This window comes from Melospiza georgiana, chromosome 2, assembly GCF_028018845.1.
Source record: "Melospiza georgiana isolate bMelGeo1 chromosome 2, bMelGeo1.pri, whole genome shotgun sequence".
In the NCBI taxonomy this organism is placed as follows: domain Eukaryota; kingdom Metazoa; phylum Chordata; class Aves; order Passeriformes; family Passerellidae; genus Melospiza; species Melospiza georgiana.
The window spans coordinates 72,470,473-72,484,670 of NC_080431.1; the positions used below are offsets into that span (position 1 = coordinate 72,470,473).

At 40.4% G+C, this 14,198-nt stretch overlaps 1 protein-coding gene across 2 annotated transcripts in view; it reads left to right on the plus strand.

The window, feature by feature from the left end:
- Window positions 1-13,108, plus strand: part of NOX4 (NADPH oxidase 4) — a 100,000-nt gene extending 86,892 nt beyond the window's left edge. The window contains exons 14-18 of one of the 2 annotated variants that reach the window (XM_058018413.1): window positions 1,652-1,771; window positions 5,175-5,283; window positions 5,845-5,913; window positions 7,990-8,090; window positions 12,988-13,108. In XM_058018413.1, the coding sequence (XP_057874396.1) occupies window positions 1,652-1,771; window positions 5,175-5,283; window positions 5,845-5,913; window positions 7,990-8,090; window positions 12,988-13,108 (520 nt within the window). The remainder of the gene's footprint in view (window positions 1-1,651; window positions 1,772-5,174; window positions 5,284-5,844; window positions 5,914-7,989; window positions 8,091-12,987) is intronic. The other variant, XM_058018414.1, reaches the window with a different exon arrangement.
- Window positions 13,109-14,198: the final 1,090 nt, after the last annotated feature.

Sequence of the window (14,198 nt, forward strand, 5' to 3'; positions counted from 1 at the left end):
AACATATATGACATTGCAAAGCTTTGAGATTCTCCAAGAGAACGTAGAATACTATAGACAGTATAAATGCAGAAATAAGAGTAAGCATATTTAGGTTGAAGATGGTTTAGTTATAAAATGTGGTTGCTTAAAAACATTTCTAATGCCTTCTGATGATGTCTTTGGCTGGGCGAGTGTCTTCTCCCTTTCTTTCCAGATAGGACATCAAGTATGGAGTTGGTAAGACAGGACTTAGTTAAAAATCAGCCTTCAGATCCATCAGAAAGTTTGTAGTTATCTGTATTCAATTAAGGCATCCAGAAGAAGAAGCCTAACATATGAGGCATATCAAGCAACAATAGGAAAGGGCTGGAAAAAATTTCCTAAAAAGGACCATATTGGCCGAAGTCACCCAGACAAGACATTGTCTTGACTGGTAAGATGATGCCAAGGGTCAGACTACAAAACAAAAAGAAATGAGATCAGACTGAGAACTTAAGTTATGGCTAAAGTCCAGCCCTCCAAAGGAATTAATCAGATGAGGTTTGGATGGCTTTGTCTGGGAAAGATGTCTTCTCTGCCTTTAATTCTCTGGCTGTTGTTATAAAGGACACTCTTAGGCCCTTTCATTAGACATGCAGTATGTGCAGTTTGGTTGTGCAATAAGTACCAGTGTGTGTGTGTGAAACTGATGTGTGTTGGAGCTCCGTAGTGGACTCAGGCCAAAGCTTGCTCTTGGTCAGCAGACCTGTGGGCAAGTACTGTTCCCTGAGCTGCTGCACACAGTGCTGGTCCCACCATACTTGGCTGTGTTCAGCAGTTACCTCCATAAAACCAATCCAGTGAGTCAGTCATACACAGAACAGGCCTTGAGTAAATGTCCTGTTCAAGTTCTCTTTGTAGCAGTTTCTAAAGATGAATCTGTTACTGAGGTAAGATATGCAGTTGGTTTTCCATAGAAAATGAATAGAGTGGTAGAGTGTATGAAATCTTACAGCCCATAAATTTTGAGCTGTCTATGGGTGACCTTCCTCAGATTGTCAGCACTGTAGGAAAGATCTTGTAGGAGGCCAAACTTTTGAAAATACCTAAAGCTGGCTTTTAAATTATAGTCAATGTACTATCCAGTACTACCTGAAGTGTTAAAAATGGGTTGGGAATGGGACACAATCTCCTAAATAATCTTTAAGATCAAGTGGACAGAATAGTTACAATAATGATAGGTATGAGTCAAAGGGGAAAAAATCAGCAGTTTTTCTCCCTCTTCAGAAAATGTGTATAAGATGAACCTCCTAGGCAAGCCTAGCCAAACTACTTCATTTCTTAGTATGACCCTCCAAGTCATGGTTTCTAGTGCCATTTCTTTGTCCTCTAACACCAGACAAAATAGGAAGCCATAATTTAGTCACCTCAACTTGTTGAATTAAAAAACAGCTTGTCTAATCATGGAACATGCCAAAAGATTTTAGGTAACAGTTTTTCTTACCACCTGTACATTCATTTCTGCCCACATAAAGTTTTCCAGGAAAAGGATTTTTACGTTCTGCATCTGAAAACTAATACAAATTTTAAAACAAATTCCTTGTAGGGTTTTAATTCCAGCTTGGTTTTCTTTACCTTTGTCTGATCTTAACAGCTTCCTCTAAAAGTGTGATTTTTGCTCTTTATGCAGACTGTATGTGGATGGACCTTTTGGAAGTCCCTTTGAGGAATCCCTGAACTACGAGGTCAGCCTCTGCGTGGCTGGAGGAATTGGGGTTACACCATTTGCATCTGTGCTCAACACATTGCTGTAAGTGAGCTTAAGCCTTTAAAGCCATTTTGCCCCAGTTTACAGCAACAATGAATGTCAGAAAGGCTTTGAGTGTCTTAAAAAACTTCCACGGGCATAAGTGAATGATTCCTTGAAAAGAGGTAGAGGACTGAGATGTCCCTGAAGGGTATAAATCCTCTCATACCTCTCTGTAACCCAAAGTGTTGTGGCAGGGATGCACCTGAACTGGGACAGTGTCACCAGCCTCTGTATCCTGCCACCAATCAAGCCTGTGATTAATCTAGTCACAGCCCTTCAGCAGGACTTGTTCCCCCAGTCCCAGCTTAGATGAGACTGCATACTGCAACAGTTTTTGGGAGTCAGACAATTGTGATAATCCTTCTGCTGGAAATGCAGGACCAACTCTCCTGGTTAGACTTTTTAAATGTCTAAGCTTGAGGTTTTAATATAAGGGGATCAGTCTGAATTCAGATAGTATGCAGATGTTTAACTTCATTTGAAAAGTTTAAATTTTAGGTATGCATTTTTCTATTTTTCCTTTCTTGTTCCTCTTTCTATTTTAAAATTTCATTTTAATGTAAAGCCTTTGATATTCTATGCAGATTAAACCTTCCACCTCTTGTTTTTTTGTCACATTGACAGCATGGTCCTCACTAAATCTTATGCTATGTGAAATAAACTTCCTTTTATGATTGCTATTGATTTTATTTATATTTGCTAGAGTTATTGATTAAGGGCTCCAGTCACAGGTTAAGTGAGTGTATCAAATGCCCAGTATAAACAGCCAGCCAAAGCAGCAAACCTTCCCTGAGATGCCATCTGGCTTTGGGAGGGCTTTACAATGCACAGTTAAAGCATTTCTTGCAAGATGAGCATGCCATGGTCAGCTCTAACTCTAAAGTGAAGTGTGGAATTTAGGTGCTGTACACATTCTTCTGTCTTAGCCTGGGCTGGACCTGACAGTGCCAAGTGCTGCTGAAAGTTATTAGCCTTGTGTGTCTCATGGTCCTGCAGCCCCCAAAGATCATTTTGAGCTCCCTCATTTTCTTTCTGTGAGAGCATACCGATCACCTTCTCAAAACCAGGGTGCATTTTTGCTGAAAGCCTGGGGCTCAGGTGGATAAAATGACTGTTTTCCTTGTGATGGATTATCCCTGATAGTGTTTAGCAAAAATGTCATGGAACACAAAGATGGGCCAGCAGCAGGTAATTAGATGTTTAATGTGTGTTAGCCGAGGCTGTAGGAATTCTCACAGACATTTCAAGAAAATGGTAGCTTCCAAAGGATTTTGCAATGTCCATTTATCTGCATAAAGCCATAAATTGACTTCCAAGGAGCTAATTCCATAGCCTGGCTTTTTAGCTGCTCTTCCCTTGTGCACTGTACAATATACAAGGGAATCATTCTGGAGAAAAGTAACAGTCTGCTTCCCTCCTCAGTATTTAAACATCAACAAGACACTGGTTTAGTGGCTGATCTGTGTGTGTCTTTGCCCTGGCTTGGAAGCAGATATTGGCAGGTATGAAGATGCAAACTGCCTGATGGTGCCAGCTCTGCAGAGCAGCCAGGCCAGTCCTGTTGTGTCAAGGACACTCAGGTCTAGGAGAGATCCAAAGTCTGTCCTTGAAATCTTGTTTCCTGCTCCGTTGTTTTTCTGTTGTATGTGCATAATTTGATTCATGCCCCTGCCCTTCCCTCCACTTAGCTGTTGAACCCTGTGCCCTGTTTTAAGAAATTATGATGTACTTTATGGAAAGCTAGAGGCTTTTTATGCACAAGAGTCTGTAATTAAGGGCTGTTATGGGCAGTGTAACACAGAAACACACAAGAAACGGGGGATGTAATGGGGGATTGCACCTCTCCTGCACAATATATCCTGCTGGAGGTGGACCCAGGCATATGTGTCTGGGGTGCTATTTTAAATCTATGCTGGACTTGTTGGATGAAGTCTGGCAGTCCAGCCTCTTTGTCCTGATGCAGTGTTTCATCACACAGAGTGGTGTTTGTTACTGAACTGGGGCATTTCAATACAAAATGCCTTGCATTTTTATCTTTTATTCCTTTTTTAATAAAAAGCACTTATTTTCCTTGCTACTGCTTACAGTTCTCTTGTCATATCTGATCAGATTGTGACTCTTTCTAAGTGCTTGTCTTAGTCAGGCAGTCAGAAAGAGATGGAGGAAATCATGATTGGAAAATCTGCAGTTAACAAATAGAAAATTGGAAATCAGGACTTGAAAGACACTGTACTCCCCAGTCTGAAAGCACTTTTTAAACTCTCTCTGGGGAGTTTACACAAAAGGTGAGTTCTAGCTTCTATGTGCTGCTGAGGTGCTGCTGATGTTTCCATCCTTGCTCCTCAGGGCAGAGGTGTGGGGAGGCAGGACACTGGTTGGAGCCATCACTTATATAGATCTATTAACCCTATATCCTGGCTGGATATGCCAGCAACTCTACAGTTTGGAATAAAGTACAGTGACTATGGAGAGATGTATCATGAAACTTTTCGACCAGGCCTGGCTCCTAGGGATTGGAATTTTAATTTTAATTTTAAGTGAACAGGCTATGGCCTTCTCTATCTGAAAATCATTCTAGGAGGAAAAGGAGGAAACTGTGCACTGACCATTTCGGTCATTAGAACAACAAAAACCACGTAGTTGGCTAACTGAGAAAATGCTTCCTGAATACTTTTGCTTTATTTGAACTCATTATTCATCAGGATATTTTTATTTCTATTTTCTTTACTAGTTAATTCAAGTCCTTCCTTTGTACTTATTTGTGTTTTAATTGAATTAGAAATCTGACACGAGAGTCCTGTTTTTCTAAGTGCAATGCCAGAATTTGCCCATGGTTGCACTTTCTGCACCAACATTTTCTGAGGTCTGTAATGTATCACACAGTTCCCTAACACAATGGAGCTCTGATTTCATTTGGTCTTTGTGATTTTGCTACAGTATTAATTATAATCAACCAAAGCCTTTCATACAGAAAGGCAAAATTAAGTCCTGACATGATTATATTTGTCAATATTTTCCACTTACAGGCTTCTTTATAAACCTAATAAAGCATTGACATAATACACTTGAACTTAGAATGTCCCCTTTGCTTTGAAATAAAAGTTCGATGATGATATATGAGTCCATATTTGCTGCCCAAATAATCTGTATAGCTGACAATTTCCAAGTGTGGAAGCACTGTCTGTGATGGCTGCTAGCTCTGTGCTAGATATTTAATATTCTCAGGATCATCTGAATAGGCTGCTTTGGTCAATTCAGCGTCTGATGTGTCATAGCTTGAAGAACAACTTAGCAGTTAGCTTCTAAAGGAAATTCATGTTTCCATTAATAAATATACAGCATCCTAATTAATGTTTCCATTTAAAATTACAATTTTTAACTACCCACACATTTTATTTTCAAGTGATGGTTGGAAATGCTACAAGCTCAGAAGACTCTACTTCATCTGGGTGTGCAGGGACATTGAGTCTTTCCGCTGGTTTGCAGATCTGCTCTGTATGTTGCATCACAAGGTAATGGGTGTTGCTTGGAGGGATCCTGACAACTTAAATGCAAGGTATGCCCACACCACACACCTGGCATTCTGTACAGGATGGCAGCCTTGCTCAAAATGAGTGAGCTCCAGCAGTAGCTTGGGCTTTCTGATCCAGGCTTCATTTGTTCTTGGTTCAAAACCAGTTTGAGTATCCATCACCAATGTTTCATTGCAGTGTTGCCATGTTCCAGTAGCCTGGACACTTGCCTGTGTCCAGACTACTTTATGAGAAGGAAGAAGAAGCACATGCAGTCTGGGAAGCTTTGAGTGGCCTTTAGTCGTTTAGTCATTTGGCTAGTAGGCAGATTGAAAAGGGAGTGGGATTTATAATTTCAAGTATATTTTAAGAGCCATATAGCTTCCTAAAATAATATTTTTTACACAGCACAGTGTGCTATACAAGCACATCCTCTTCAATGAAAAGCTTACTTCATTGATGCTGAAACCCATGTACCTCAGCATAGTAGGCACAAGTGACTTCATGCTTGCATTAAGAAAAAGAATATTATTTCACTAGCTGTTTTTATCATCCTCCCAGCTTTGGCAGGAGAATCGGCCAGACTATATAAATATCCAGCTGTACCTCAGTCAAACAGATGGAATACAGGTATGTGGCCAAATGTTGTTTGTAAACTAAACTAGACCTTGGAGTAATAGGCAATGCAAACTGTCAGTCAAAGGCAGAAGGGGATTACTGCAGATGGTAAAAACAGGAGATGAGGCCATAAACTCGGGTGACTGATTCATTAATAGAGCAAAACAGCCAGTTCATCCCCACGGCATTAAGAGAGTCTAGTGCCATACCCTTAACTTGATTAGGTGTAGGCAGAAATCCATATCTCCCTTTTCTAGGAACAAGGTCCTTCCAGGCCAGGCCACAGACCAGACAGTTGGCCGTGTTCGATGGGAAATCTGCATCGTTTCTGGGCTAAGAACCAAACCAGAATAGTTCTAGGAACCTGCAAGCTCAAATCTTCTTTTCCATATCTGTTCTCAAAGAATCTAGCTATTTTAAAAAACTTTTTATTTCATTATCTCATATATAGATGAAAGGTAGAAATTTCTTGATGTGTAAGACTGGAAATTATACGGAACTGTCAGTTGACATGTATTGCCAACGCTAACGCCGGGCTAATTCCCCAACTCTTGGCATCTCCTGTAACTATTTATGCTTGCAATCTTCATTTTACATGATGTAGCATATAAGCCTAGGTACAAGTCTTTACTATGCCATGTCAGGAAGCTTTCCATTGACTACAGGGGGCCCAAAGCCAAGCCTAACAATTACTGGGAAAACATGAAATGCAGTGAAAAACCATTTCACTGCAGGATTTTGATCTGCCTGCTATCAGGTGGAGATAGCATAACATTCACTGCTCTGGTAGGAACACAATCCTGTAGTTAAAATGATGTAGTAGCTACAGTAATGACTATGACAAATGCAATGCCTGGGCAGCATATGTTGATGGAAATGGAGTGCTTGAAAATGGCTAATTGATGAACCTGCTATGTAATTTTTAGGTTAAAATTAAAACCTGATGCTGGACTGCAATGCAATATGATAGGGAAAGTGAAATAATAGCCAATTCAAAGGAAGTTTTCTGATACTATATAGTATACAAATACTGCATAGTGATGCTAATTAAGCAGCTGCTGAATTTAATCAAGTCAGCTTTTTGATTGAAGTCCTACTTTAGAGTCACTTTTTTTGTGGCTGTTGAACAAAACTGCCACGAAGCATAGTGCTGCTCATCATTGCTCAAGGAGGAGTTAAGTCTCCATGGCCATACAGGTGGTGTGTTCACTGATGTTAGTCCAAAGTGCTGAGTGCTGCCAAAATTTGGGCAGTTACATTTCTTGCTCCCTTTGTGAGAAGCCCTTGTGCCTGTGTGGTAAGAGCTCACCCTGCAGCAAGTGCCTCTTGTCTACGAAAGCCCAAAGGAGGCTGAGTTGGCCAGGACTGTGTTTGCATTGGTGTGAGCAGTGTTTTGGGTTGTTCAGCAAGGGAGGGAATGTGGGAGCCTTGATAATGTGTAGCTCTCTGCCTCTTGCTGCTGTGTTAGGACAGCAAACCCAGGGTTGTGCCCTGCAGTGGGAGGGCATTTCACCTTATCAAAATGCTGGTGAGTTAGCATTCTGGAATGGAGTGGGTTCCATCTGGGGAGCAGTTTTGGCTACTTTCTGCTGTTGCAGCAGCTCAAAACAGCTGGCAAACTACTCTCAGGGAGAAAAGTAAGATTTCCCTTGTTGCTTTTTCAGACCTAGTCATCTTAATAGTTACTTGTACAAAGTTTTAAAAAAAGACTTCAGACAAAAATATGATTTTTGCATCATCAGCATTTCTTCCAGCTTAGCATTAAAAGCCAGTGTGGGAATGAGTAACAGGAGCACGGTTATTGTTTTATGGATTAAATAAATTGATTTAAAAGTAATGTAGGAATTAATGAGCAGCTGCATGAGGGGACAATGTATATAACTAACACCAAGGAGAGCCATTGAAAAGATACTGAGCAGAGGTATTGGTGCATAACATGGCTGCAGCTCCCATCACAGCTGTTTGGTACTTGTGCTCAGGTTTTACACCTCAGCACTCTGGCAAGTCAGCCAATAGCAGAAATGGGAGCCCTGGGTGATATGAGGCAATTTGCAAATCAGGCAGAATGGATTTTTTTGTTTCTTGCAGAAAATAATTGGTGAAAAATATCAAGCTTTAAACTCCAGGCTTTTGATTGGACGACCCCGGTGGAAGCTCCTGTTTGATGACATAGCAAAGTGCAATAGGAGGTAAGTGCTCATCCACGTGAAGGGTGCCACAGTTGGATGGCTGGGCATATCTGTTCCTAGCTATGTTTGTATGAAAATATTTCTAGGATTTATCTTGCTGAGAGATAGCCTATACAAACTGAAACACGGTGGTTTGTTTATGTTCAGAGCAGTTCAGCTTCTCATGCAGTTGAGATGTTCAGTGGCTCAGAAAATAAAAGTAGCAGATTTCCATCTCACTGCACAGAGATTACATGTGTTCTTGTCCGTGGCAATGTCTTGCTTTCAACATATTCTGGTTCTTTATATAAAGTTACATTTCTTAAAATTGTTGATTCATGATTTGTAATGCTAGTATTCACAGAATTCACAAGGAAGAATTTGAATTACCTGTATTGTTTTTATTCAGAAGATTTATTGTCTTTTGGGTATTTCTGGCAATGTTTTATTCTCTGTTAAAACCTGGCAATGCCTTTTTACTGTGCTGGGAAAGCATATTATGATCTGAAGGACAAGAGAAGACATGCATATAGAATGTCTTTGTCCAGATCCAACTTTGTTGGTTGAATATTTTTCCTGCTGCTGGCAGTTCATTGCCTCAAAAGCTCATCTGGAAGAAGGGACTGTGTGGATCTTCCCTAATCCACTTCTGGCAAAGTCAGTGGTGTGGGAGCAAACCCCCCTGAGCGGCTATTGACAGTAATCTAGGCGCATTGGGTTTGAGAGGTGTTCTGCAGAACTTTCCCTCAAGAAATTTTTGTCCTCTCTTGCACTTGCAAAGTGAAATCTACCCTTGGCTTGTTGACTCGTCTCTTCTAAGGCTAGGTATGACCAGGGGACACAGAGCCCTGGCTCTTGAGAAATAATGAGTGCCAAATGTATCACTGTGGGCAGTGTGAGCTGCTGACAGTACTTGTCTTGGATTCAGGTCATAGAGGATGCTGTGAGCAGGGCACCCCATAGGCTGCCACATCTCTAGTAAAATTTTCATACTTAGAGAAGGGGTTTAGAGCAAAGAACCTTGGGAAAGAAAAGGAAATAGAGAGTTCAGAGGGCCAAGCTGACTGGGCCCAAAGATCTCTGCGTAGTGGGCTGTTGACCTTTTATGCTCCATTCTAGTGTCTTTGTTTAACTGACTGCAGTTTTAAAAGATGAAAATTATGAGGTTCCTGCCACTTCCCTCTGAGGATGTAAGAGCACATAATATAGATGAAGCCATTAGTAGTAGTAATCATACTTGATTTTTCTTTTTTGCTTTCCATTGCATTACTCCTAATTTGACTTCAAGTACCATTTCCTCTGCATTTTCACATCAGGTCTTTAAATTGGGCTGCCATTTTCAAGCAAGGTATCTTTAATACAAGAATATAATGTTACCTTTTGATTACCTTGCTAAGATGTAGGCTTTGTCCCTCTTTGTCATCTCTTTATCAAGGTTTATATAGGTCTGTACCTATAGATGTAGTTACTGGTAATGGTGCCCAGTAGCGAAGCCTTTGACAACCTCAGCTGTCCTGCAGAAATTTACCTTTTGTAGCTAATTATTCTCTATATTTCCTTGAATTAGATGGGAACTTGAGTTTTTCCCTCTAGTCCACTTTCCAGGTCTGCTACTACCTTTATTTCAATTCTTATTTCTCTGTAACTTTCCACCTAAATGTCCCTGCTGCTATACAGATACCAAAAAAAGCAAACTAAAGCAAAACAGGTCAATCAAGTTGTTTGCAACATCTGGTGCCAGTGTTCAGACTTTCACATTTGCAATCATCCCCTTGGGCTTGTTTATGGGCAGCCAAGATATTTTCCAGTTTTTATCTTGTGATTTTAGGAAAAGCTGCATATAAATAAACAGGCAGCTGGCAAAGCTCTCTGTCTCTCTGTGTAGCCGTCTGATTGCTGTGTGCTTTGTGAATTGTTGCTGTTGCTGCTGTATGGGTCCCAAATAAGCAAAGTGCATTTGTAAGTGTCTGAGCTTTGCCAGACCTTCAGAGCGTGACATGGGACAGCCCAGCCTCAGGTTCCTGCTCCTTTTGGGTTTTCGGGAAAAGAGGAGCAGATGTATGCCATCTACTGTTCGTATTTCATATGACACTTGCAGGCCCTGCAATCTGAACTGGAACAGTTACATAATAAATTGCTGGTCTTGTTTTTTCATGCTTTTTGTGGGGGAATGGAGCAACAGCCTTGTTCCTGTTCAGTTGTGTCCTGGATGAAAAGCTTGCACCATGCTCAGTTTGCTTAGGTCAAAAAGGCATGTGCTTTTTTCCAGGTAGAGAATGACCTAGAAAAAGACATGAATACCTGTAGGAGGAAAAAGCATGGAACACCATGATACATTTCTCGTGTGTTCTAAAGGAGAAACCTCTCTCTAGGAACAAATGTGGGACTTAAAAGAGGAACATTTCAAGTCCTGACTCTGTCCTCTCAATGTAGCAAAATATTTAATCTCTCTCTCAACTCCTGCTGTTCATAAAATGGATGTAAGAGTATGTGCTGACCTACTCATCCCATAGGATCCCTGAGGAATTACTTGCTTAGTGCTCTGAAGGAGTAAATTCTATATTGAAGTTTATAGTTATTACAAAGAATGGCCTATATCATAGTTTCCTTAACTGAAAGCATGTTAATGGCATTAATGAAGATTTTCAGACATAGGACTGTACAGCTGCCTGTTTTCATCTAATACACAAAGGGAGCCTTTGTCCCAGACAAATGATAGATAAACAGTCAGGGTAGTAATATGCTGTTCCATGTAGTAGCTTTCCTCAGCCACCTTTCTGTTTGTGTTCCAGCAGCCAGGCAGGATCTGGGGGAGGAGGGGCAGAGGCATCTGCAGGCAGGGATGGACACAGGGGAGGAAGGTAGATAGTGCATGAAGGGGTGTCCAGACTGGATGCTGGTGGTGGGTAACCCAGGAAGGCAATCTGAGAGCCTGTGGCTCACTGCACAGAGCAGTGACTCAGTTGATTTTCAGGGGACATTAGCCATGGGTCTCTTGTGTGACTTCAGGCAAATCATTTAACCTTCCTGTGATTCTAATCACTAGCGAAAAAATCTGTATACCTTGGAAGAATGTTCTGGGATACTGGGATGAGAATACATTGGCACTATGTATTCACTTTGTTGGCTGTTTATACATAATGAAAGAGAGAGGGGCAGCTGAACTCTTTGGGGTTCATTTTATCAGTTCACTGTATGAATTCAACTAAAGAATAAGAAAAACAAACAAACAAAAAACCCCAAACCCAACAACAACATTCATTCTTTCAATTAAATACGCAGTAGAAGACAGAGTCTTGCTGGCAGCTCATGAATCCTTTTTCTCCAGTGTGCACAGATTAGAGGGATTTCAGAGTCTGCAAGTGCTGAGGATTCTTATTTGAGAGCAACAAGCAGCAGCTCTCTCATTATTGCAGTAAATTCAGCCACCAGCACAGCACCCATTGCCAATAAAAGGAGTGTTGCCAGAACATGAAAGCTTAATAGATAAACATAAGGGTGAGAAAAGTATGAATTATGACTTTGCCTGATTGATATGAGAGATGAAGTCATTGAAGGCAGTTGCAATCTGTGTTGTAAGGTGCCTGCACAAGGACACCACTGCAGTTACCTGCATAACTTTTGGGTGATTTTTGATTTTTGAGTGCTCAGTTGTACCATGCCAGTGTTGCTGTGCACTGGTGCAGCGTGCACTGCCATGCTACTCCAGCAGCTGTCTGACACCTGACATGTACACATAGCAGTATGCACCAAAGATTTATTCTTAAATCAGTTCCCTCCTCTCATCAAACACATGCACAGGGAGCTTTAAACTGAATTTGATTATTTAGCATATGCTAAAATACTGTATATTGAATAGTTATTGCATAAAATATCGAAACAGTCCTGGAGGCAAAACCCAGGATTCAAATCTCCATCCATTTGTTGAGTGCTGTAGATCACAATAGTGAGCGCCATGTTCCCTCTTGTATGCTTTTTCTTCATCCTGGTAAATTTTTTAGATCTTTTTCTGTAGTGGCACAATTTCAGCAGGAAGAAGATGATTTTTTTTTTCATGATACAGAAAATGCAGCACTGCATTGTATTTCCCTGCTTTCTTTCCCTCTCCTCATCTTTTAAAAAAAGGGCGATAGTGAATATTGTGAATGGCTCAGTCCTGCTGTGTTTTGTTCTGAATTTGGCTAAAGTTCTGAGCCCTGAAATGTTGTATGACTGTAAGTCTGACTTGCAGCCTGATTTTAAGGTGACCAGAGAGCAAAGAGCTGTTGTCATTAGAACAGTGTGAAAAAGTCAGGTTGACTAAAGGCCCAAGATCTATGATGAGTGATGAGCAAGGACCATACTCTGTGTTTGACTTCTTGTAAGATTTCCAATATAGATGCTGAAGGAAAAACTACATGCTAATGTGAAAGTAAAGCAGTAAAATTATTCTGTTGCTGCCAGAAATAATCATGGGTTAGTAGTTCTCTGTTTTCATTAGTGTAACAAATCACTGTTAGTGATTAGATATGCTTGTGTAATTCATGAGTTACACTAAGGAAGTCTTTACAGTGAGACATATTTTTAACAAAAAAAGTGTTTAATCATGGGGAAAAAAATAGAGTGAAAAATAGTAATATTTTATCATTTGGTGTCTTGAGACTAAGATGAAGGACTTCTTCCTTAGAGTTGTCTTAGTCAGATAAATAATAGGGTTTGTTGTAGAGATACTTAGGTGAGATGTGGTGGCTTCAGTGAAATTAACTGCATCATCTAGTGAACTGTTCTCACCTTAAAATCTGTATGTAGGTGCCTTATGTGTAACACCATGAGGCCAGGATCCACTTCTGTCTCTTATTGGAAATTACTGTTTATTCGCAATGTCATAACTTCCCCTCCCCTCCCCTCTTTTTTTTTTTTTTTTTTTTTTTTTTAACAGGAAGACCATTGGAGTTTTCTGCTGTGGACCAAACAAAATCTCTAAGATACTTCATAAACTGAGCAACAGCAGCAATTCCTATGGGACAAGGTTTGAATACAATAAAGAATCCTTCAGCTGAAAATCTCTTGGAGCAAGACTCTCTAGAAGATAAAAGTGCAATTTTATTGTTTGTACAACATAAACGTTCAGCTGTGGTTTAAACAGACAGAAATGTACCAAAGAATAGCACAAATGTTTTTATTTATGATTATTTAAGACTGATGGATGCAGCAGTATACCAACAAATAATCAGTGCTTTTACTCAAATAGGCTCACACAATATTTGTGGTGGGAGGGATTCTTTGGATTTGTTTCTGTTAATTAAAAAGTACAGAAGCTGGGGAAAGACACAATTGCTTTATAAGCTGATGGAAGAAGAATCTGTGGAGCGTTTGAACTTCTTCCACTTCAGTCCTCTGAAGCTGGATCAGTAAAAGATACCCCAGGTTAATCCAAATAGCAAAACATAGTCTATTACAAAGACTCTTGCTTTTGTTGGTATACAAGTCTTAAGGCTTTGGGGTGAAAATACTCCATGTTAAAGATTTTATTATACATTGCAGAACTGGGATTCTGTATTTAAAATATAGAGTGTTACTCTTGCTAGTCTACTTCTGTAATGAAGTTAACCTAAGAAAAAGTGAGCACAATTGTGTAGCGCCAGTGGGCAGCCTCTGCTGTGATGTTAGTCACAGCCTTTTGGCAAGCATGCATCTGTACGTGGAGAACTCTGTATCTTGCATCAGTTCAGTATTCAGTGAGTTTGCAAAATAATTATGATTTATGCAGTCATAAAGATGGAGCAAGAAAAGCAATGAACAGGAGCAGACAGGACCTGAAGTTTTATTGTACCACACACTCAACATGGAAGTTGCACTCATTCTGCACTCACATGCCCTGAATGTTAAACACTTCAAGCTTTCAGATGCTCTGACTGATTATTTTACAGCACAGCAGGTTGAAATCCAGTTTTAGGGGTTCCAGTATGTTTGGTTGACTCTGATCCTCTAAGTGTCTTCCCTGGAGCCCCCTTTGTTTGCCCTGGTGCTGCTGAAAGCGGGATGAGACCAGATCCACAGCAGAGTGAGAATGAACCCTTCAGCTCTGTGGCTCCTTGGCTGATGTGTGCAGATAAAAACCTTGCAGGAGCTGCAGTATGCTTTCAGTTT